The following is a 23,129-nucleotide window of genomic DNA, read 5'->3' as shown; positions in this document are numbered from 1 at the left end:
ATCCCTATTCTAGCTGTAGTTTAATTGTCCAGTTCTGGAAAGAATTGAGCTTATTAACTAATCTTTTCTATTTCCAGATTAACTGATGTGAAATTGAAAAGGGTATCATCTTCCCTTGTAAAGCATAAATCAGACATATTAAGGGTCCTCTCCTGCTGCTGTACTGACATGGACTGAAGATTGAGTGGAAACTGAGTGCAAGTGACCTGGAAGTATCTTTCATTTTAATATTTTTAAAAATTACTTTGGTATTTCTTATGAGAGCGCCTACCTTCAGAAGTCTGTGATAGCATTGGGATGATAATCTGGAAGAATCTAGGTATTTCTATGGGGACCTGTGACATTTTCTCCTAACACTTTTACTTTAAAGTAAAGCTTTGAACTCCTTGCCTACTGTAATCCTACCAGGACAGCACTGTTAGGCTAACAATTGCTGTACACTGATTTTCTTGGATGTATTAATTAAGACAGAAAAATCTGTCTTGGATTTTCATAGCACTGTAGGAGCATCAAGAACAACACTAAACATTAAAATAACAAATGTGAAATCTGGGCACTGCTCCTATGTTATACTGTTTAGTTTTTTACTACATGGGTTTTATGTGGTGACAACAGGCTTGTCTGCTGGCCCTTCTGGCTCTTCCAACAACTTCAGGCCATCCTGCTGGCACCGCAATCGCTGCGTGATGACGTTTGAAGCCGAGCCAAACATAAGGAAATGTGTTACTGTGTCCTGTAGTGGTGAGCTGATGAAGGTCACGTCTTTAAAAGGAGCAACCTGATAGTGTGCAAAAGGAGAGAGAAGAAACCCCAGCCAAAGAGCCATCCCTCTCAGTCCTTCAGTATTTATGTTCTTGTATCCCTCTTTTGACAGGGGAAGGATTTTGGCTGGGGCTTCCTTTTATTCATATCTTCCTGTATTTCCAAAGGAAAGGCCTTTAGGTTTTCATTCACACAGGGGAGACAGAACCTTTTGGAGTAGAACAGACTACATTCCTGTAAAGAAAGAAAACATTATTAGCAGGATATATAAAATAGAACTGCTTATGTTCCAGTCTCATTAAACCACATTTATAATTAGAATTCTTCTCAATTAAATTCCTCTTCTAGGTTGAAATATCCCAGCAATTTTGCCTCTTTCCATTCAGTAATTCTAACATCTGATTAGAGCTAACTGGGTGAAAAAATAAAAACTGAGTCTGTAACGATCACTAACCAAATCAACTATCATGGTGACCTTCATCAGCTCACTGTGTTACATGAATAAAGGCATCAGCCTGGGAAAGAGAAGGCTCTGGGGAGACCTTATAGCAGCCTTCCAGTACCTGAAGGGGCTACAGGCAAGCTGGGGAGGGGCTTTTATAAGAGCAGGAGTGACAGAATAAGGGTTAACAGCTTTAAACTGGAAGAAGAGGGAAGATTTAGGTTAGACATTAGGAAGATACACTTCACTGTGAGGGTGGTGAGACACTGGCACAGGTTGCCCAGAGCAGTTGTGGAAGCCCCATCCCTGGAAGTGTTCAAGGCCAGGCTGAATGGGGCTCTGAGCAGCCTGGTCTAGTGGGAGGTGCCCCTGCCCATGGCAGAGGGTGTTAGAATTAGATGATCTTTACAGTCCCTTCCAACCCAAAGCATTCTATCATACTGTGAATTCAATTCAGTCAAGACAATTCACCTGAGATTTCATCCATTTAACCACCTTTACCTTGAAGAAATGTACTCGCTGATTCATTGAAAACTAAAAACATACATGGTACTAAAGGTTTGGCTGATGTCTATTCTCTGAATTCTTCATGGTGAAGTATAAAAACTGTTGTGCACAAAGGAGGTATTTCCCCTGCCCTTGAACTGGAATGACACAATGATCTTACACATTTTGTTCACAACTGATTTGGTTAGCAAGTGTTACAAACCCAGTACATTTTTTTCACCCAGTCAGCTCTAACCAGATGTTATTGACTAGGAAGAAGCAAAACTGATGGAATATTTTAATCTACTTACTGTATAGAGTTTGGACAACTGGAAGATAAACTTACTAATGTATTATTCTTTTGCCCTACAGTGAGGCTGAAGCCCATGGTTGTCCTGGCATGCTGATCACTAAATTCCAAATAGGATTTAATGGGTAAGCTGGAGCTGGTGTTGCCGATAGATTATTCTTGGGGATTTAAGCATGAATAAAGGCATCAGCATGGATGGATCAGAACATCTTTCTGGGAGTAATGGATCTGATGCATTTTACTCAAATAGCAAAGTCTTCTTCTTGCCATGGTCATTTGTGGCTGGCGTTTTTCTGGGGGCTTCATTTGAATATTTCTGTTTCTGTTCTTGCTTTTGTTTCCCATGTCACTATCTGGACTTCAGCAGTAGATTCAGCAGGTGATTTTATCACTGTCAGCCTGCCTCTGTATGACTTTCAAGCTCACAGAACAACTTCTCTTCATTTCTTGTCCTTTTCTGCACTGACTGCTAGGCCCCTTCATATTCAGAGTTAGTGTGAGGCCTCAGTCGCTGAAAGGCCCTGAAACTGGAACTCAGTTGCACAACATCTAGAGCCTATTGTTTTTTGTCTCTTGGTATCCTTAATACTTTAAGCTGCCAATTAAAAATGGAAGATTAGAGTTTAAGTTTGCCCGGCAATTCTTGTTTGTATTGCAAAATGATAAGCGGCTCCCCCTGCCTCGAGGTTAAGCTGATGGCTCCACACTGAAGGACACTGCACTGCTGATTTCTACTGGGTGATGGCAAAGGAGGGGAGAGGCTTTCCCCTCATCCTGCAGATAAGGAACTCTGATGTCAGGATGCAGCTCCTTGCAGATTTACAGGTGCTCAACTTGCATTCTTTTAGACAAAGTAAGTTGCCAACTTTTGCTGGTTTTTGGCTGATGGGACTTAGTGGGAAAATGTGAATATGAACCAATGCAGATCAGGGAGCTCAGTCCATAAAGCCTTAGTCCTACTCTCTGCCATAGGATTATTCAACCTAGCTGTTGTTTTAAAGCCCTATGAACTACACTTACCATGTATGGGCAAAACCTTCTGTGACAGTTTCCTGATAGGGTTCTGGGTTCAATCAGGTAATTGTTGAACGTGTTTTGCCCCTTCCATGTCCAAGGCAGGAGGGGGCCATTTCAATTTCAAACTTAATAGTCCAATTCAGGCAAAACTGAGCTGCCAAGGCATACTGCCAGAGTTTATTTCTGTTTTCACATGCATAATGTCTGAAAGTAATATATATAAAGGGATATTATTTTTACCACACTTGTAAAGGAAACTGTATGTAAAGGGAAGGCGCTGCCTAACCGTGTCCGGGATTGACCTCGCATGCCTGAAAGTTCAGAGGAAAGTAGCTGGAGTATTACGTTTATCAGTTGATAACTAGTCATGTTCAAGGTCACTATTTAGTCACCTTCTGCTGAGGCGAGCAAGAAGGAATTAAACTTGCTGCCTTTCCTCCTTTCTTTTTCAAAAGCCACATCTTTCCTTTGCCTGTGTTTAGTAGGGTGACTGGAGCAAATTAACTGAGTGAGACAAGTGAATATTTGAAGAAGGGAGTTTATGAGCATTATACAAAACAGTTGTAAGTCTTGACTGTCCTTGGCACAGGAATTGCAAGGAAAGACACTGCAGCTAGCATGGGTTGCCTCATGAAAGGCCTAAAATCTGATCTGCATCTAAGCCTTCTTAGATACAAAAGCTAGCAAATTAAATCCAATCCCTTTGCCAAATCTAAGGTCAGAAGAGTCTTAATTTTGTCACAGGTTAGTCTAGTACTATTTTGAATTAACACAAAAATGAAAGCAAACTGTCACTGTAAACTTTCTATCAAATTGGTTGAGCTTCTTTGCCAGAGATGCTCAAGAAGCGTGACCCTTCAGCTTCAATTCATATATTGTGACATTACGGAAACACTCAGTGTAGGACTGGGTCAAGCACAAGCAGAATCAAAACCAATCCACAGAGATGTTATCCTAACTTTGTCTCTCTCTACTGTCCTGGATCAGTTTCTACTTCTCTGGACTTTTCATTTTCCCTACATGAAAGAGGAATAGTATGTGTTTACCTATTTTGTGGTGTGGGTGTTTAAAGCACTAATTATAATTTCTGCTGATCTCTTTCAATGTTACCTAAGCAGTATTGCTAAATACATTTTGAAACTGTAGTCATTTGTGTGATTCACTATCTGGCCTGGCCAGTTTGGTAAGAAATTTATTCTCAATTATTTACAATCAAGGTTTTGCTTTGAGTGATACCATCAGGGGAATCTTGAAGACTCAGATAATGTCAATGATCGACAGATTTCCACAATAGCCAAAGCAAGCAAGCAAGTAAAAAAGATTAGAAGAGGCTTCTAGGAGCTCACTGCCAATATCCTCTTACATCATTATGCCCTAGATTAACTGAAACAATTATTAAATCTTTTAAAAGGAAAAGCCCCACCTTCGTTCAGAAACACACACTGTGTGGAAAGATACTGAGAGGCTGAAACTCTGTATTTCTGACAGATTTAACTGCCAGACTTGTAAATATCCTTTGAATCCTTCCTAAATTCAAGACAGTTCATTTCAGAATGAAAACAGCTAGAGGCACCCAAGTTTGCTCAAAAGGCATCTGAGTTGCTAATCCTCTGCTGTGAAAAAGGGATAAACCTGACGTGTCAGGGCAGGAACCAAGCTCATAAGCCCAAACTATCTGACTGGCTGCACTTGCCTCTTTCTCTGGCTGTGTGTGGGAGTTAAATCAACTACCAGCCAAGACAGGGACATTGTCACTAGGAAGATCTTGCTCACATTTGAGCTTTGCCTTCACACAACTGCGTTGAGCTACTTGGCCCTGGAAACTTGAGGCCAGCTATCAAAGCCATAACCAGAGAGCTCCAGCACTTGCTCTGACTCCCACATAGTCCTCAGGTAGTTCCAGAAAGGAAAAAACAAACAAACAAACAAACAAAACCTCACCTCAGCTGCAAACTCTAGTCTGACCTTTTGGTGATTTTAATTCATTTAAATGACAGAAGGGACTTCAGAAATAGGAAACAAGCCTAATGAGGAGAAAGGTGTTATTGCATGCTCCTCTCAGGACAGTGGACCAAAGCCATCCTTGCTGCTAACTCCCTGCAAGTCAGATTAGCAGCTAAATTTGTCCAAGAGTGCCAATTGCCTTTTTGCTGTCTGTCTAACCCTCTAAATTGTTTTCAGTGTAATTTGACCCTTTGTTTTGCTCAAGAGAATTTCCTCAAGTTCTCACACAGAAACTGTCTGGCATTGACATATGAGCTGTCTCAGTTGCCCAGATTATCTCACCCTGTGCTCTGAGGAGATCAGAGGTGTTACCTTGTCCCATCAGAACTATAACTGGCCAGCAAATATAATGAAGAAAAAAAATACTACATCTTCACAGTCTTTAACTGGTCTGTTTGAATACTCCTGCTACTATCTACTTGCAGTAAGGATGTCATTGGGGCTGGCCCTCACCACTGCAATTAGAGAATGGGCAGAAAAGGTTGAATTTGAAAACTGCTAAAGATGACACACTAGCAAGATGTGCTCTCACACATGCTATTAGCTGCACTCTTAGATTTAAACACATAACTCTGGGACAGCAAATGACCACTTTGAAAGGATCTGGCTGCTATGAGGGCAGTGATGTCTGGTATAACAAATACATGCTGTTGTCCATGTAAGCAATTAGGTGAAGTCTCCTCATAGGTTGAGTCATGCATGAGTTCTGACTACTGCATGAGTCCCAAGTCTCTTTCAACCACAGAACTGGCTTGCCAGGGGAAGGGAACGGAACCTAAGTTCCTCAGTACTGCCTCCAGACACAGATAATTGTGTAATAACTTGTCTTCATTTTTGCTTTGAACACACCGCAAACAAAGGACCAGTTCTGCACTGAAGAGAAGGAATTAAAACAACTGTAATTTTACTCCACTTTTCTGGACCACACTCTGATTTCATAGCTTTAAGGTTGCCTACCAGCTGCTACTCAAATTTATTCTTCTTCAGAGAGCTATCCTAGCATCGCACAACACCCTCCCTGCTCTCTTTCTACCTTAGTTTTTACAAAGAGGATGGCAGCTGTGTGCTGTGGATCCAAACCAAACAATCCACGGACATTTATATTCCCTTTACAGAAAAAAAACTTAGAAAATTTACCAAAAAAAAAAAATTTTTGGTGTAGTACAATCTACTGAACCTTAAAGATCTTCAAGTGAATCTCCTTTGAGTTTTCTTGTGCTGAGAAATTGGAAAAGAGCACATGTTGTGTTTGTGAGGCTGGAGTGTGCTCATCTGTAAACAGAACACTTAAGAGTTGATGATTATTTTCATTCATATAGAGCTTTATCCAGGGGAATCAACAACCACATACAATTTGCTTGCCTTTAACAACAGGCTGTTTAGGTTTTTGCTATTTGGTCTTTCTCTAGCAGCTCACCAGGACTTGAACAAAAAGAAATTATTGCAGAAGCTCATTGTGCTTTTTACTTACTGTACTAACACACACTGATCTGCTACACAAACTGCAGTGAGACCCAAGGATGAGGAATTTGTCCTTGTCAGGGGTGAAAGGATCCTTCATGACATAGCTTTCTTCCAAAATCCTGTAAGAGAACAATTCCAGGCTTTTAAAGATAGATTTCACAGTATGGGAGACTTGAAATGCGGAAACTGTGGAGGCTTAAAAATTATCAACTCTTCCTACTTGATTTGCATGAGGCAATGTAGCAGCTATGCAGCTCCCTTCCTCTTCAAAACCAACGTCGTGGTTGTCTCCAGTCCTATACTGCACTTTCTATCTCTCTTCCAAAATTAGAGCAATTGGTGATCACCTCAGCATTGTCTTGCTAGTTTTTTTCTCAGTGCTCTATCTTTAAAGTATTTTTTATCTTCCATTTTTATGACAGGCACTTCTTTGCATGGCCAACTTCAGTGCTTTGTCAAGTTACCGTTTCAACAGCACAAGAACTACAAGGACAGAACATTACAATTAAATATGCTTACTTTATGTCACAGACTGTACTGTTTGCTTCAGGGTATTACGGGAGTGCATTTATTAACTGGGCAACCTACTTGGGAAAGACTAGAGCTTTACTCTTCCTGGGAGCTCCAGGCAAAATATTAGAGAAGTCAGCTGGGTGTCTGCCTGCAGCAGGGCACCCTGCAAGGCTGGCATATTCTTGGGTTTAAATCAAACTTGGATTCTATAGTAATATGGAGTAAAATACATATTTTTAAACTATTCTGTTAACTCACACTGCGTTCTTCTTGTCTACTACACACACAAAGTATGTGTTTGTGAGTGCACTCCTTTTTCTTCTTCCTCTCTACTCAAACAAAAAAAATGGTATGTCTCAAGCCTTCCATCATTAGGAAGGATCAAGCATCTTAACATGGCAGATCACCTTGTCAACAAAGTCTCCTAGTGTACTGGATTACCTTTGCAAAGCTTCCCTTGCAAGATTCAGTCTTAACACAGCAATCCAAATAAAACTGAGATGTTAATACTGAGCTTGGATAACCTAAAGTTAAGATTTATGTTCAGCCTCAATTCAGAGTCTTTACAAATGGACCTGATCAAAAGTGAGCCATCGCTCTGCTGAGTAGAAGAGGGAAAACCAGTAAGCACCATGGGTTTTGGAACGACAAGAATACAGCTGCCTGAGGAAAACAGATGTCATTTCAGCCCAAGCAGGTGGTGATCAACAGCTGTTTCCATTATATAAGAAACTGAGCAGTCTTAGTCAGCTAAAATGCTAAGTACATGTGTGACTTCCAGTTCCAGTGAGTTCCTGACCATGCTGGCCTGATAGGTTTGTTGACTGGGGCAGCCTCAACAGAACTACTCGTACATGTAAAGCTAAGTGCTTTGTTTTACAGGGAGTTTAATGTCTGCAGACAAATTTGTAGCTGCATAGTTTCAGGTCAAACTACCCCTACTTGGCTGAGATGGGAAAGGCTTCAGTCTCCTAAAATCTAAATACTAGCTAAATTTACACACACTTTAATGTCATACAATCTGACAAATAATTGTCTAATCCATGCAAAAAGCATTGCTGATGAAAATTCCACAGCATGTCAAACAGCTTTTAAAAAGTGTTTTTACTGTAGGTATTTAATTCATGCTGTGTTTATGTGTTGCCCAGCTATGAATAAAGGGCTATTCCCAGAAATGCTAGGCTGACAGTCAACAGTGTTCTATGAAAAATATTACAATATACATAAATAGCAGTAAGTGGGGTTATGAAATAGCTTAAATACAAATCTTTACATGGTATTGAAGCAGGATGGGAAAAAGGATTTTTGTCTTTGCTATCAATGCTGACAATTTTTAACATTTCTTCCCTTTGAAAAAAGGTCACTTTAAACATCAAGACTCATATTCAGGGGCAATATGGCATATTATTGGATTCATGCAATGCATGTTGTTTCATAGTACAAGGCTTCTAATGCTCATAGCATAAATGGAGTCTGTAATGTAAAAGGCTGTACTTACACAATAGAGTGTGTGTTTGGTGGCTTCTGCCCATAGTACATATATGGAGCTGTTAAGCCACACAGCTGACACTTGAACTCCCCTGTAGGCTGAACTTCTTTGGGAGCATCCATCTTTAAGCTACCTACAAGAAACACAAAAGTCATTTTACTCCAAAGTGCAGTACTAGGATTATGCCTGCAAGAAGATTAAACTGATGTGGGATATCTGGTTATGCAAATTAAAATCCAATGGAAAACTGACTATTGCAAACCTTGATTAGTAAGTCTTTTACCCAAAATCAAGTTGGCTTCCCATATCCCAGTTAAATTTCAAAATTCCTAGTTAGGCTTAGAAACTGGAGCAGAAGAGCCTAACTATATAAGTTCACCTATCAATTTAGAACTTGATCCATAAAAGAATGTAGGTAACAAAGCATAGGACTGTGACTGGAAAGCCCTTTGCTCAGCCAAGACCTATGCTACCTAAGTGCTTCCCAGAAAACAACTACCATTCTGCTGTGCAGAATCCAAATCCAGTTCTGCAATGCCTATCTCCTCCCACAAACTGCACGCGGAGCAGTGGAAGAGTCTGGAACCCTGCTCAGGAGGCAGGTACCAAAAAGGTACTATGTCTTTTTCTTTGCTGCTGGTTCACCTTTGTATAAAGTTTTGGGAGCTTAAGCCTGGCTCCCTGTTCTTATCTGGCTTCCTATGGAAATGATGCTGATGTAATAATCACCCTGTGCCTAGAGAGCTGACCAATTCAAACCACAGAGGACAGAGGAGGAGATATCTTCAACAGTTTAGGTCCTGTAACTTTCAAGAAAATAGGCAGAAGACGGACACCCAGCATTATCCTCATGGTGGATACCCACGTATTTCTATAAATCAGAATCCCTACACATAAGAAAGCTATTGTCCATCTGTCTGAAAGATTTCAGACACCCATTACAAAGGTGTAGCAATCAGTCATGAGATACAAAACATAGGAAGCTGGGCTTCATCAGCTTTGGTGCTTACAAGATGACTTGTTTAAAATACTGGCCATCAATTTACACTTGGGAGCTTATCCTTCACTGATAACACCCGAGTTAAGAGGCAGGCACACCCTGCAGTTTGCAAAAAGCATCGTATGGCAAGTATGCTTTTAGGACTGATTTGGTAGGTATGCATGATCAGATCAAACACAGCTAACCATGTGCATGTCCAAAATTGCACCAATCCATGAAAGAAATGCAATCGCTTGTTTGCAAATTGGTTATCTTGGCTCACCTGCACCAATTTCTTGAATAGACACATTCACCTTGCAGTTAGCAAGATAACTCAAACTTGTAGCTAAAAGCCCTCCCACTTTACATGGCATGAAGTTTTCTGCTGCAAGCCTGACGTCTTCAAGTGAAGCAGAGCTGGCATCAAGCTGTCAGGAAGGTGGGTGCTAGGAACTCAGATTTGGGCAGTATCTCAGCACCTAGGTTATGTGTGCTCACAGCTGAGCAGACATGCAGCCTGCCAAAGGACAGCAGGTCATCCCCACTCTTCTAGCTTTGCAGCCAAACCCCTCCCCTGCAGAGCTGATTCAGTTCACTAAGGCTGTGTCTCTATGTTTTAGCTCAGCTCAAGGGTTTTCTTTGGGAACAAACTGTCTAACTATCCCTACTTGCCCCACTTAGTTTGCATCATAGAGCAGTCTTCAAGCACACCACCTGGACAGTTCCAGATGAAAGTAAACTGATGTGCTCCAGAAGCACACCTAATGCACTCCAACCAGAATGCCCAACTAATGGCCAGCCTAGGACCAGAGATCATGTGAAACAGCCCAAAACACAGGGAGAGGTACCCAACATCAAACACCTTGGTCCATGGTTTCCCTCTTACTCCATCAAACTAGTTACTAATGTAGTAACAAAACTGCCTTTTTTTGTTTTTTCCCCTCCTCCTTCCAGTGTCTTTTTTTCTCTTGTTTTAGAGACCTAAATTGGCTTGCAGAAGAGTCCAACAAATGCTAAGAGCAGTACAAGGTAAGAGGCAAAAATGCACAGCCAGGAGACAGGGAGGGCTGAGATGAGGGACCTGTATTCCCTCTTTCAATGACAGTAAGCTGCTATTTCTGCACACTCTCTGGGGTGAAACTGAACCCTTAGTTACATATGCTGCAAACATGAATTAGGGGCAAGGTGAAGCAGAGTTGTGGCTACTTGTCATCCAATGTTCCAGAAGAACAGGAAGCCCCAAAATCCTCAGAGGTTACAGAGGCTTCGTAACAGACACCTAGTTCAGAAAGCCCTAGCCTGTTAAATCCTGAAACTTAATTTTGGGAATAATCTCCCTTATCCCGTAATTCTTTCACCACCAGTCTTCTCACTGCCATTCCTGGCATTTCTGTAGTACACGGAGTTCTTTAAATGTGTTATGGTCTGGGAGACCCTGGCACCGTGTTGGACGCTACAGAGAGAGGGTCCTTAGGACTCTGAAAGACTGGGTCAGTATTCCCGCCCACTCCCTGTCACAACCTATAAAAGCCAGGAGAGGGGGAAGGGGTTTCTTCTCCCTTCCTGCTCCTTTCTCCCTGCCGGGGCTGCTGCTGGTTCCTGCAGCTTCCCACGTGCTCGCTCCAGAATCCAACCGCATCGGGTGCTGTGAGGAGCCGCGGACCTCTCCCCTGGAGCGGCCCTGCTTTTCCCATATCCCCGCCATCCTCGAGATCAGTTTCTTATATAAATACTTACCTGTTCTTCCCCCACGTTTTACCCTTTTTCCTTGTGTTATAGCAAATTTGTTTCTAGTTTCAGTTTCCAAAGCCTAAGTCTCTCTTCTTTATTCCCCTTTCCAGCTTCCCTTGGGAGGGTGGAGGGGGGGTAACAGCAATTCTGTCCTCTGTTTTTTTTGGGATTCACCTTTAACATTTAAACCAGAACAAAATGTGACACAAGTGGGTTTGGGTACTTGTGAATACCTTGGGCAACTACATTTTTTCGGAAGGGATGTAACCCTTGGATGTCATGTATGTTCCCTACCTCAAAGGGATGCTTGAGAGAATTTATTAACTAAAGTGCTTCCAGATTTTTCTGTTAGAAATAAGGCATGTACATGATACCTATTTCTCCCTGCATGTTAAAATCTGGGATTCTTCAAACTATACACAAACTCAACTAAAAAGTCTGCTTTTTGAGCCCTGCATTTTAGGATGACTAGGTGAGTTTCCCAAACATACCTAAATTTACCTTTTCTGTAGATAATAGCAATACCATGGCATCCACCTGTCTGAAAGAGATTCAGTCCAGAACATTATATGCAATTTTTTGTAATCTGTCTTTTTTTAAGAAGGGAAATAGTGCCACAGAGGTACAGTGAGGTACAGTATGGGAAGTCATTTGAATCAAAGAGAAACTATCATTATGATCTTTAATATACAAAACACTACGATGAAGAACAACAAAAAAGTACTATTTGTGGCAGTGAGGATCATAGACTTTGGAATGAACGTGTCCTGATTCCAAGTCAAAATAACAGCTCTGGCTTTAGAGCTGAAGTACGTTAGATACAGAAACACCTGCTCTCTTATAGATCATTGGCATGTAGAACAGAATCTGTTCAGTGACTACCACTGGGAAGGAATGGTATCTATGTACAAACAGATTTTTGGCTATGCCAGTTGAAAAGCATATGATCCTGCCTGCAAGGCACAGACAAATTTATGATGCTTTCCATTTTTCTCCCAGCTTACGAGTCACTGGTATTAGCTGTACCAAGTTTTACTTCACTGGGAACATCATTTGTCCTGAGAGCTTGTCTACACTCCTGAGAGCAGTCAGGAAAAGTTAAAGTCTCTAACTTCAGGTGTTTTTTTCAGCTATTTTCCTTCTGAAGAAAGGAATTTAATGGCAAAAACAATAAGTTTTTTGTTCATGCATGTGCACCTTTAATCTAAACCACCAAGCAGTCAAGACCTAAGATGCACTCTTTCACAAAGCTTCTAGAACTTCCAGAAAGCTCGAATGCAATTAAATGTATATTTATGTCAGACAGCAAATGCAGACAAACCATTCTGGTTTAAAACCATAGTCAAGACAGACATTCAGTTATCACAAAGTAAGCTCACTGGTTTGGCCCTATATACCATTTTAGCAAGATGCCTGATAGGACAGCTATGACAAGATTTCTGCCTCCCTTCCAAGCAAGCATATGAAGCATGAGTGAGAACCTGCTTCTCTCTACCATACCAACAACAGGATGAAGGATCTCTTGAGGAGATAAAAGTCTAGGACAGTAATGCTTTCGTAATGATGACAGGCAAATTTGTGACCTCAAGTGACTCAAATAATCCCAAGTGCTACCACTGGCTTTTTCTCCTTTCCTTGAATAATTTTAAAGCAGCACCATGTCCCAGTAACCTGTTAAATATCTGGCTAGCAGGCCTATACTGCAGAAGGCTTTTACAACAGCTTGTTTAGACCTGAATTCTGCCCAAGCATTTGCCGTTTTGGCTGGTACTTAAACACGTACTTACTTTAAGCACATGCATAGCTCTTCTGACAAGAACAGAGCTACCCACACATACTTGATTATGAAGCAAACACTGAAGAAGCATGCTCAGCAGAAACCTGCCAAGTCAAGCCCAGAATGCTGCAGGACGTGTGTGAGGTTGGCCCACGTGTCATGCGAAAGGTAAAGCACACAGATTTGAATGCCACCCTAAGGAAATAATTGTAGTAGAAGAAAGGCACAGGTTAGCAGTGCTGTAAGAGTTTTTCCATGCTGTGACTGATACATGATATGGACGTGGGAAAATGGCTCTCAGTGCAGTTCTCTAGGGACTCCTAAAAACTTCAGGGTAGTTCAGCTTGGAGCATTCTGCTAACAGGCCTAGAAGGCATGCCAGAAATAATAAATCACCATTAAATTGCCAGGGTCAGTGGCAAAGTAGTGTCACAGATAAGTAATCTGATTTTCTTTGCTTCAAGCCTCCTTAGCAGAAGTCTTTACAATGCATTGGTTAAGCCCCTCTTAATACTCCACAGGAGACTCATGTTTTTTTGAGTCATTGATAAATGAGAAATTACACAAGAAACAAACTGCCTACATAGATGTAGACTGATTTGAAAGGGTGTTAGATAAAACCAATATTGACACACCTTTAATCCTCTCCAATTAAACCCTGGTTTCTTTTTCCTGCAGTATCCACTGTTGATGATGATGACCTATTAAAATATTCACAGCCTGATTCTCTATGAGGAGTGCCCTCTAACAGATGGGCAGGAGCCACTGAGTTCATAGCCTGGTAAATACCAAGTTACTTTGCAATGTTTGGTGTGATATAAATTTAAAGACACTTCAGCACCAGGAATGCAGTGACCTCCTTCAGAAAAACGATATGTTGCCTAATTGCTCAGGTAACAGATGAAACAGCAGAACCTTCCTACTTGCTAGTTAATCCCCAGCAAACAATTCTCTCCCTCCAGTTCCTAAACATCCCTGGGGGCATGTTTCGGTCACCTGTTGGATGCCTCCCTGCTCTTCCTTTGAGGTGACTTACCTTGGGTTCAGCATTAGAAATTAGTCCAGAAATGCATGGTCATTTGGAACTTTCACCCTCCCAGAGATCACTCGATTGAATTAAACCTTGACTTGTTGCAGCAACTTTTCCCTTCGGGCCAAGGGGATTTTGCTGGTATTGCTAGGCTCTCTATGCTCTGAAGGAACAGAGATCACTGCAGTGCACCCTCTAGGTGTGGCGCATACAGCTCACTGCTTTTTAATAACAGCTTGTGTGGACTCCCCGTAGAAGCAGGATAAACAGCCTATGTGGTCAAGAGGGTATGTCAGCAGAAGGAGAGGAGACAAACCAAACCTCTTCTTGAAGTAAAAAGACTTTCTAAACACAAGATGAATCTCAAAAAAGCATCTATTGATGAGATGTATGATTTAAGAAAGCTGAAAAAACAACGCTTAAATCTATCCCAAGGACTCCTTACTTGAATGTGGCAGGCAGCAAGCTCTGAATTAGACAGCATGTAAGAAGCAGCTCAAATTAGGTGAGAATTTAACAGCTTCACACAGGAATGCTGCAACAAGGCACTGATGAACCGGTGCACTCCACTGTCCTCTAGTGGACATACCAGCCCTGTAAGTAGCACGGTTTCTAGCTGTGTGGAATTCTCGTTCCAGCACCTCAGCTGTTTAGAGAGACTCTTGCAAAAGTGGATCACACAGGACGACTGAATGATAGCATAAAATAAAAGCAAGCTGCCCAGGCATGCATGGTGGCTTCTCCATGTGTGGTTGCAGGGGCACAGTGAATGGTGGATCTCTTTGCTGTGTAACAGAACAATCCTGACAGAGAGGGAGAACTACAGTATCATTAGTTCCTTTCCTTCCCTCCCGGAATACCTGGTTTTCCGCTCAATCCCCGTAATTCCTCTTCTCTTCCTCCTCTTTGAACAGGCTTTCCTAAGCAGACTACAAAGCTTACTGCATCATCATCCATGATGCCATGCTAACATTTTGTATGTTAAATGACCTAGAAATTAAAGGAAGACAAAGCAAGCTTAGAATCATAGAATCATTCTGGTTGGAAGGGACTTTGAAGATCATCAAGTCCAACCATAACCTAAATCCCCCTACCATAACCTAATTTACCCGTTCAGTGCTTAAATCATGTTGCTAAGCACTATATCTTCATTTCTTTTAAATACTTCCAGGGATGGTGACTCCACCACCTCCCTGGACAGCCTGTTCCACTGTCCAGCCACTCTTTTGGTAGAGAAATTATTTCTAATATCCAGGCTAAACCTCCCCTGGTGCAGTTTCTGGCCATTTCCTTTCATCCTGTCATTATTCACTTGAGAGCAGAGCCCAACTCCCACCTCCCTACAACCTCCTTTCAGGTAGTTGTAGAGAGCAATGAGGTCTCCCCTCAGCCTCCTCTTCAAACTAAGCAATCCCTCAGCCTCTGCACAAAGTACTTGAGATGAGGCCTTACCAATGCCAAGTACAGGGGCACGATTATCTCACTGCTCCTTCTGGCCATGCTATTCCTGATGCAGGCCAGGATGCTGTTGGCCTTCTTAGCCACCTGGACACACTGCTGGATCATGTTAAGTTGGCTGTCAACCAGCATCCCAAGGTCCTTCTCCATCATGGAGCTTTCCAACCACTCATCCCCAAGCCTGTAGCTTTGCATGGGGTTGTTATGACCAAAGTGCAAGACCCGGCACTTGGCCTTGTTAAACCTCATACAATTGGCCTCGGCCCATCAATCCAGCCTGTCCAGGTCTCTCTGCAGAGCATTCCTACCCTCAAGCAAATTGACACTTTCTCCCAGCTTAGTGTCATCTGCAAACTTACTTAGGAAGTACTCCATTCCCTCATCTAGGTCATTAATAAAGATACTGAACAAGACCAAAACTGAACCCTGGGGGACACCACTGGTGACGGGGCTGCCAGCTGGATCCAACCCCATTCACTACAGCTCTGTGGGCTGGGCCAGCCAGCCAGTTTTTTACTCAGCAGAGAGTGTACCTGTCTATGCCATGAGCCACTAGCTTCTCTAGGAGAATGCTGTGAGAGATGGTGTCAAAGGCCTTTCCAAAGTCCAGACAGACAATGTCCACAGCTCTTCCCTCATCCACCAGGCAGGTCAGGTTAGTCAAGCAGGACCTGCTGTTCCTGAACCTATGCTGGCTGGGCCTGATTCCATAGCTATTCTGCAGTTGCCATGTGAGCACACTCAAGATGAGCCTCTCCATGATTTTCACCGGTACTGAGGTCAGGCTGACAGGCCTGTAGTTCCCAGGATCCTTCTTCGGGCCCTTCTTGTAGGTGGATGTCACATTGGCAAGCCTCCAGTCATGTGGGACCTCCCCTGTTACCCAGGACTGTTGATAGAGAAAGGCTTGGCAATCTCCTCTGCCAGCTCTCTCAGTACCCTTGGGTGAATCCCATCTGGCCCCATAGACTTTTGAGTGTCTAGGTGCTGCAACAGGTCTATGACTGCATCCTCATGGATTGTGCGGCGGGTTGTTCTGCTCTCCATCCTTATATTCCATCTCAGGAGGTTGAATACGTCCTCATACAAGCTGTTGCTCTTCTCACAGCACAGTTACAGGGGCTTACTGGAGAGGAGGTAGCAGAGGAGATCCAAACACTGGAATGTTCACTGAAGTGAACGTCAGCTCTGGGTTATAGCTATTCCTTGCCAAAACAGGGAAACCAGACCCAAGGTCTGATTTCATTAAATCTCCTTGCTGGTAGAGCCACAATAAATAAACATGCTATGGCCATAGGTTACCCTTGCCTTGAACTGATTTTATGTTCCTTCCAAACTGTAGCTCCCTATTATAGCTTTGTTAGATTAATATCCATAGAGAGGAAGAAAAAGACAGTAAGGCTCTATTAATATATAACTGATGATGACTCCTTTTAAGTTGTTCTTTAAGAAAAGTTATGGAGGGCCACACGTGTATCACTGACAGTATCAGCTTGGTTAAGCACAATCTAAACTTAGTGCAGTATTTTCCAACAGAGTCTAAAAATAGGAACACCAAGATTTTGTGGAAATACACGAGGAGATGCTAACACAATATTTCAGGAAATAAGACACTGGAACTTGAAACAATCCTGAAATAAATAAATATAGCTTCAGTGATTTATCTCCCTATAGAAAGCAAAGTTGGTACTGTAAGGAAATACTGAGCCCCCATTGTGTGGGGTTGCATGTTACACTGACCTTGCTGTGACAGCCAGTGCCCACTTTCCCCTGTGACCAGAATTCTTTCCAATAAAATGTGACTGAGGCTCTCAAGTTTGTTAGGACACAGCTCAAGTTGAGGACTGCATAATAAAGTAAAGCAAAATGTCCAAAAATAAAAGAAAACAATAAAAAAAAAACCCCACTAAAAAAAAGTGTGGAGTTTGGGGGGGGCTATGGGGTAAAGAATGCCAGCTTCAAGAAAGCCTGAGAGTAAAGACCTGTACCTACCATACATACGTTTCTCATGCACATAGCCCCAAACACCTTCTTAAAGTCATGCCCATTTCCTCTGAAAGACATGTTCCTCATGTTTTCTTACCCTAGCTATGGTAAGCAGTGAGCAAGAGAAAACACTGAAAAGAGGTATCTCCAGCATGTTTGATAAAGCAAAGAAGTCCACTGTCACTGAAGCCTTGGAAAGTTTTCTTTTCCAGGGCCCTTATTGGGAGTTCTGTCACAAGAATTTACACATAGGTGCCTTGTTTCACACCTTCACACAGAGGTAATTTTTGTTTTGTCCCTTTGATTACAGCTTACAGTGGAAGTTAGTCCTTTAGTCAGGGGACAGCAGCTTCAAGACTTCCTGACTTACACATATGGTAAATTCCTGTTTTCTAGCCATGTAGCAGTATGTGAATTTAGCCAGGCACAAACACCATGAATTTTAGCAGGTTTTCAGGTTAGTCAGTTTGCTTCTCTCAGGAAGACTTTGCTTCCCAACCAGTATATGGATTATTTTGCTCAAAAAACTGAAGGTACTAAGGCTGCACTTAGTTCTGACACCTGACACTCGACAAATAGATATCAAGGCACACATACAAGAACCACTTCCATAATTTCCTGTACAACACAGACCAATGATACTTGTTCTTAGACAGGTAGGAGACATACTTTATCATAGACAGCCAGGCCATCTCTTTTGTTCAGCCTGTTCTACAGAGCATGTGTGCTTATGCTGTTCCCATCCATAAGTTCTTTTGGACAAATGTATTGCCTTGTTCACCACAGGTAAAACAGGAGGAAGGCAAGTTTTTCATATGTGACGAACTTAATAATGGATGCAGATGGGTGGATCCTAGAAGTTACTATAACCAGAGTGGACTGCTCCCACTGGGTCATGTGCTACGAGGGCAGACGTGTAAAATCACTGCAGTTCTCTTTTTGCCCAAGAAGCTAAAAATCCAGTGAGAATTAGCAGCATCCTCAATCTGTCACAGATACTTAAGTAACTTCCCTTTGGCTTCAGATCTCCCTCTATTCAGTAAGCCCAGATGGGTCTGACTAGGATTTCAGTGAGGTCCAAGAGAAAAGTGTAAACTGTAGAGTGGAGTCAATACAGGAGAACTGATGGGGTCTTGATAGAAAATGTATATGCTGTATGTTTACATTAAGTTTTTTAAAGTTCTGGTTATAATTAAACAGAGCTTTTTTGTTAAAGATCTAACTGCATGTTTCCTTTTGCACATATGAATGTTGGTCAAATTAGCAATAACTTTACTCACTGTTAGGAAAGTTATGACAAAATAAATTAACAGGTGGGGAAGACAGCTTAGTGGAAAAATATTATGGTATGTAGTTAGGAGACTTTATAGGAGGCAGCATGGTTCATGTGTTAGCTGGCCAGTAAAAAAGAACACAGAGCAGATCAAAAATCCTTTCAGCAGGCATTGAGAAAAGGAACATAACAATACACTGACTGATCCTCTCTTGCTTTATCCTGGCCCAGAGCAAAAAAAAACAAAATCAAAACCAGCCCAAAACCATTGCAATCACATAGGTAACTGACTTCTTTCTTAATCCAAATCTCAGGTTTGTGCTTATCTATTGGGAGTTCTGGGGTGCCCCACATCTTTTTTGTTTCATTGATTTTTGTGCCAGTAAAAGCACTGGTTCACCAAACAGGCCGGTGCAAAAGTACAGTACGGGCTGGAAAGTTCAGCAACCCAACAAGCCTGGGAAGCAAAGCCCTGTTTCAAGACAGGTTAGCGGCAGAATTCAAATTATTCCTACCACTGTTATCAAATAAAACTCTTATTTGGTCAACACCTCCAAGCAACCTCCATCTGTGTAGAGGAAAACTTTCAGGGGATCCTCCACTGTTCATGATGCAAACTTGTCCTATTTATAGATGTGTACCCTGACTCCATTTGAGGCAAAACATGAAGTGAGGCAAAATACAATGTAAGGCTCATGTTACAACCCCTACTTGGCCTGGTAAACTTCTCCCTTTATGTGGTAAATTAAGGCATGAGGAAAACAACATTTTTGACGTGGGCTCCTGGAGCATGAAGGTCTTAAATATTGTCTATATAAAACACAACACTTTAATTGTAAGGATATAGTAGTGTAAGGTTTTCATGTAGAATTAGTTATGCTGACAAAAAGGGGTTCATATCAATACAACTTTTTAACTATACCCATTAAGGGAAATTAATCAGCATAGGTATCTCTGCACTGGCATACTTCTAGTGGTCCCTCTAAGGGGGTATATTGGTAATATTACAGCAGAGGAAAAATCCTAACTGAAAAAAAAAATGAACCAATGCACAAACCTGCAAGTAGTGGTGTAGCTAATTATTAGTACATAAATAAAATTATTTGCCGCATAGATGCCTAGGGATGGAAGACAGCTCAAGAGATCATTTAGTCCATCACACCCAAGCCACAATTGATTTTAGTTTGATGGCATTTTGCAGTGCTTATAAAGACTCTCCTACCAGCCCAAGTCCCTTAGAGACAAGTAACAGGCTAGCAAGCAAGTCTGGATTAGGTGTGAAGGAGAGCCACATGATTAACTTCTCACCTTAAGCAGAGAGACCATTTCTAGCATGACTGAGATACAGAGATATTTACTGGGGTTCTCAGAGCAAATTCAGAAACTGTGATACTCCATCTCTTATACATCTTGCAAACTTCTACCTCCCCCTCATTATTTTTTTTCATGGGGAGTTGAGGACATGACTGTTTCCATGGCTCTACAGTCCTCTAAGTCCAAAGCTGTGATCCCAACACCATCTTGTTCAGGTGCAACCTCATACTGAAAGGCATCCGTATCACAGGAAATAAGGGTTTCCCCTAAGTTCCTGAAGCTCCTTAAACCTCATTCTTTGTTTATGTGCCCTCAAACAGCTCTGAACTTTCCTAGAATCCTCTCCACAGTTTCCTTCAAGGCTGTATCCTCTAGCTCCAACTCCCAAAGTTCCTAATAAAAAGCAACCTGTGGCCACTACATTCCATTAAACAAAATACATACTGTATACTAAAACCCTTGTGTTGAGAAAAAAAATCAGTGTCTCCTGTTGAGCAGTAACCCTGGTCAGCAGGCAACTCTCACGAGGCTCATGCTCCCTCTTGCCCTAGGCTCTTCTTACATTTGCTTCTGCAGATTGAAGGGGAGGGTCCTGCCATGCAGTGCAGCCTAGGCTCTAGTGAGTCGGGCACTCCGGAGGTGAGAAGTGCAAATGTTGCATATTTTAAACCTTTTCCACTCCAAGCTAAGCAAGGGTTTGAACACTGCTCTCCCACCTCTGCAGCAAGGCTTCAGCTACTTGCTGTCTTTCTGCTGCGATAGAGAAGCCCTGTCCTCTGCCTCCACAGCAACAGATGAGCCCGTCTGGGTCCTGTCCTACAGAGGGCTATTGCCACCCCTCTTCCAGAGAGGGAAATCAGCTGTTCAGGAGAAAAGAAAGGAAAAACCTTTTTCAGATCCCAGATGCACTGTCTGCTGGAGTTAAAGATTCACACACACCCATACTCCTATGTTGGTAATAATATTAGTAGCAGTGATAATTGTTCAGCCTGGAGAAAAGAAGGCTCTAGGGAGACCTCATAGGGGCTTTCTGGTATCTGAAGGGGCCACAGAAAAGCTGGAGATGGACTTTTACAAGAGCATGTAGTAGCAGGACACGGGTAATGTTTTCAAACTGGAAGAGGGGATAGGTTAGACATCAGGAAGAAATTCCTCACTGTGAGGGTGCTGAGACGCTGGCACAGGTTGCACAGGGAGGCTGTGGCTGCCCCATCCCTGGCAGTGTTCAAGGCCAGGTTGGATGGGGCTCTGAGCACCCCGGGAGGTGTCCCTGCCCATGCAGGGGGGTTGGAACTAGAGGATCTTTACGGCCCCTTCCAGCCCACGCCATTCCATGACGATCTGCGAGCGGGACCCGCTCCCGGGGAGCCCTGGGCGTCCCTCCCCATCCCTACCCTGGGGCCCAGCTGCCAACACATGCCCCCAGCCCTGCTCTTCCTATGTTCGCGGCGCGGGAAGGGGAGGGGAGGGAGGGAGGGAGGCCGCTGCTGCCTCAGCCAGACTCACCGGATTGCTGCCCACCCAAGCTGCGCGGCACCCACCGGTACCGGCGCCGCCGGGGCAAGCACGGCGGTGCTGCCAGAGGCGGGTGGCCAGCAGGCCGCTTCCGGCTTCCCCGCTCCTCCTCCTCCTCCCGCGGAGCGGCCCCGCGGCGCAGGCCGCCGGCAGGTGTCACTGCACGGCTGCACCCGCTCCCGGCCGCCGCCGTCACCGCCGCCTGCGGGGCCGCGGCCTCCTGCCCAGCGGGGGCGGGGCTGGGCCTCCTCGGGCCCCTCCCGGCCACCGGGCCCCTCCCGGCCACCGGCGGCCCCGCGTAGCGCTGCGGGACGGGCCGGCCCCGTGAAAGCGGCTGGGGTTCGAAGTGGGCAGGGCGCTGGAGGCCCCGGCAGACGGCGAGCGGCGGGAGGGATGGCGGCCGCCCCGCTTTCCGCTCGGCCTCGCCGCTGGCTGCCGGGGCGGGCTGGCACCGCGGCCTCGCGGTGCGGTTCCGCTGGCGGGACGGCGGCCGCTCGTTACCCTGGGCTTGCCGGACGTGCTCGGGAGGGCTGCGGCAGGGGACCCGCGGGGCGAGGAGCCCCCGGGCCGCGCGGGCAGCTGCAGGAGCAGGAGCAGAAGCGCCTGCCTCGCCGTGTGCGGGAGGAGGGAGCCGGGCCGCGGGAGCGCGCCCCGCCCTGGCGGCTGGGGAGGCCGGAGCGCTGCAGAAGGGCTGCACGGAGACCGGAGCCTTCCCCGCGCCCTCCTCCGCGGGGGCAGCTGGTACGGGAAGGCGTTTAAACTTTAGGAACAGCAGGTCGCGTGCGGGTAGACCCGCTGTGACGAGGCACGGCGGTTTCGGAGGCGCTCGTCGGCACGAAGCGCATCGGCCGGCAGCCCCGCGGGGCCGCGGGACGCAGCGCTGAGAGTGGCCCGAGCCACCCGAGTCCGCCCGCAGCCGCCGGACAACCTCGTTGACTTCGTTTGTTCCCTCCTAGTGAATCGTAACCAATGCTTCGGTACGTGTAGGGGAGGTTTTGAGAGCGCTTCTCCTAGGAGCTTATTCGGTAATTGGTAGAAGTCTTAATTGCGTTTCACGTGTGTCTGGTAATCGTTAAAAGGCAAGTTTCTCGTTCACGTGTGTCTGTTATTGTCTCTTTGCTTCACTTGTGTCTTACATCTGTGTTAGTGAAATGGGTGACGTATCCTCAGCAGAAGGTGACATTACCAAATGTTCACCAGTAGGATGCATTCCGGGAAATTGGAATAAGTTTGGGAGTAATACCTTACCTAGAAAAAAAATTGATTATGTCTTGTAATCATTGGTGGCCACTTTATACCCTGAAAGATGGAAGAAAATGGCCACGGCCTTTACACTGTTTTTTATAACAATACCATATTGCAGCTAATATTGTTTTGTAAACAAGAAGGAAAGTGAGATGAAGTACCACATGTGGATGCTTCTGTGACTTTAAGAAGTTATGTTGCTCAGGCTGCAGTGTGCAGGATGGAGAAATAGGGGAAAGGGGATGACAATGTAGAATATATGCAGTTTTTGGTACCCTCTGCTCCTTCCCTCCACCTTGGTAATATGGGGGGCTGGGAGTGAAAGTGGAGCAAG

The 23,129-nt window shown here is 44.0% G+C and overlaps 1 protein-coding gene across 6 annotated transcripts; it reads right to left on the bottom strand.

Annotated features, from left to right (window-relative positions):
• Positions 1–367: 367 nt before the first annotated feature.
• CDPF1 (cysteine rich DPF motif domain containing 1) lies at positions 368–21,644 on the bottom strand. 6 transcript variants are annotated; one of them, XM_051632338.1, is made up of 5 exons: positions 21,542–21,634; positions 20,752–20,895; positions 8,497–8,620; positions 6,493–6,604; positions 368–996 (listed from the first exon to the last, which is right to left on the bottom strand). In XM_051632338.1, exons 3-5 carry the CDS (start codon positions 8,607–8,609, stop codon positions 847–849), a joined length of 375 nt encoding a protein of 124 aa, XP_051488298.1. In that variant the 5' UTR covers positions 8,610–8,620; positions 20,752–20,895; positions 21,542–21,634; the 3' UTR covers positions 368–846. The 6 variants fall into 6 exon arrangements, with proteins under 6 accessions (XP_051488298.1, XP_051488539.1, XP_051488455.1 ...); XM_051632579.1 differs by lacking the exon at positions 20,752–20,895 and having other exon boundaries at positions 21,542–21,644; XM_051632495.1 differs by lacking the exon at positions 20,752–20,895 and having other exon boundaries at positions 8,497–8,616; positions 21,542–21,566.
• Between the last annotated feature and the right edge of the window lie 1,485 nt (positions 21,645–23,129).

The sequence above is a fragment of the Apus apus genome, chromosome 1 (assembly GCF_020740795.1).
Source record: "Apus apus isolate bApuApu2 chromosome 1, bApuApu2.pri.cur, whole genome shotgun sequence".
Taxonomy (NCBI): Eukaryota; Metazoa; Chordata; class Aves; order Apodiformes; family Apodidae; genus Apus; species Apus apus.
This window is presented reverse-complemented; position numbering and strand designations above follow the sequence as displayed.

Coding starts and splice junctions, on each gene's coding strand:
- CDPF1 (XM_051632255.1), bottom strand. CDS start 20,634: ATGGCAGGACCCTCCCCTTCAATCTGCAGAAGCAAAT. Junction 8,621..20,597: donor TTCAATCTGCAGAAGCAAAT/GTAAGAAGAGCC, acceptor TGTTTCTTGTAG/GTAGCTTAAAGATGGATGCT. Junction 997..6,492: donor GATCAGTGTGTGTTAGTACA/GTAAGTAAAAAG, acceptor CTTTCTTTACAG/GAATGTAGTCTGTTCTACTC.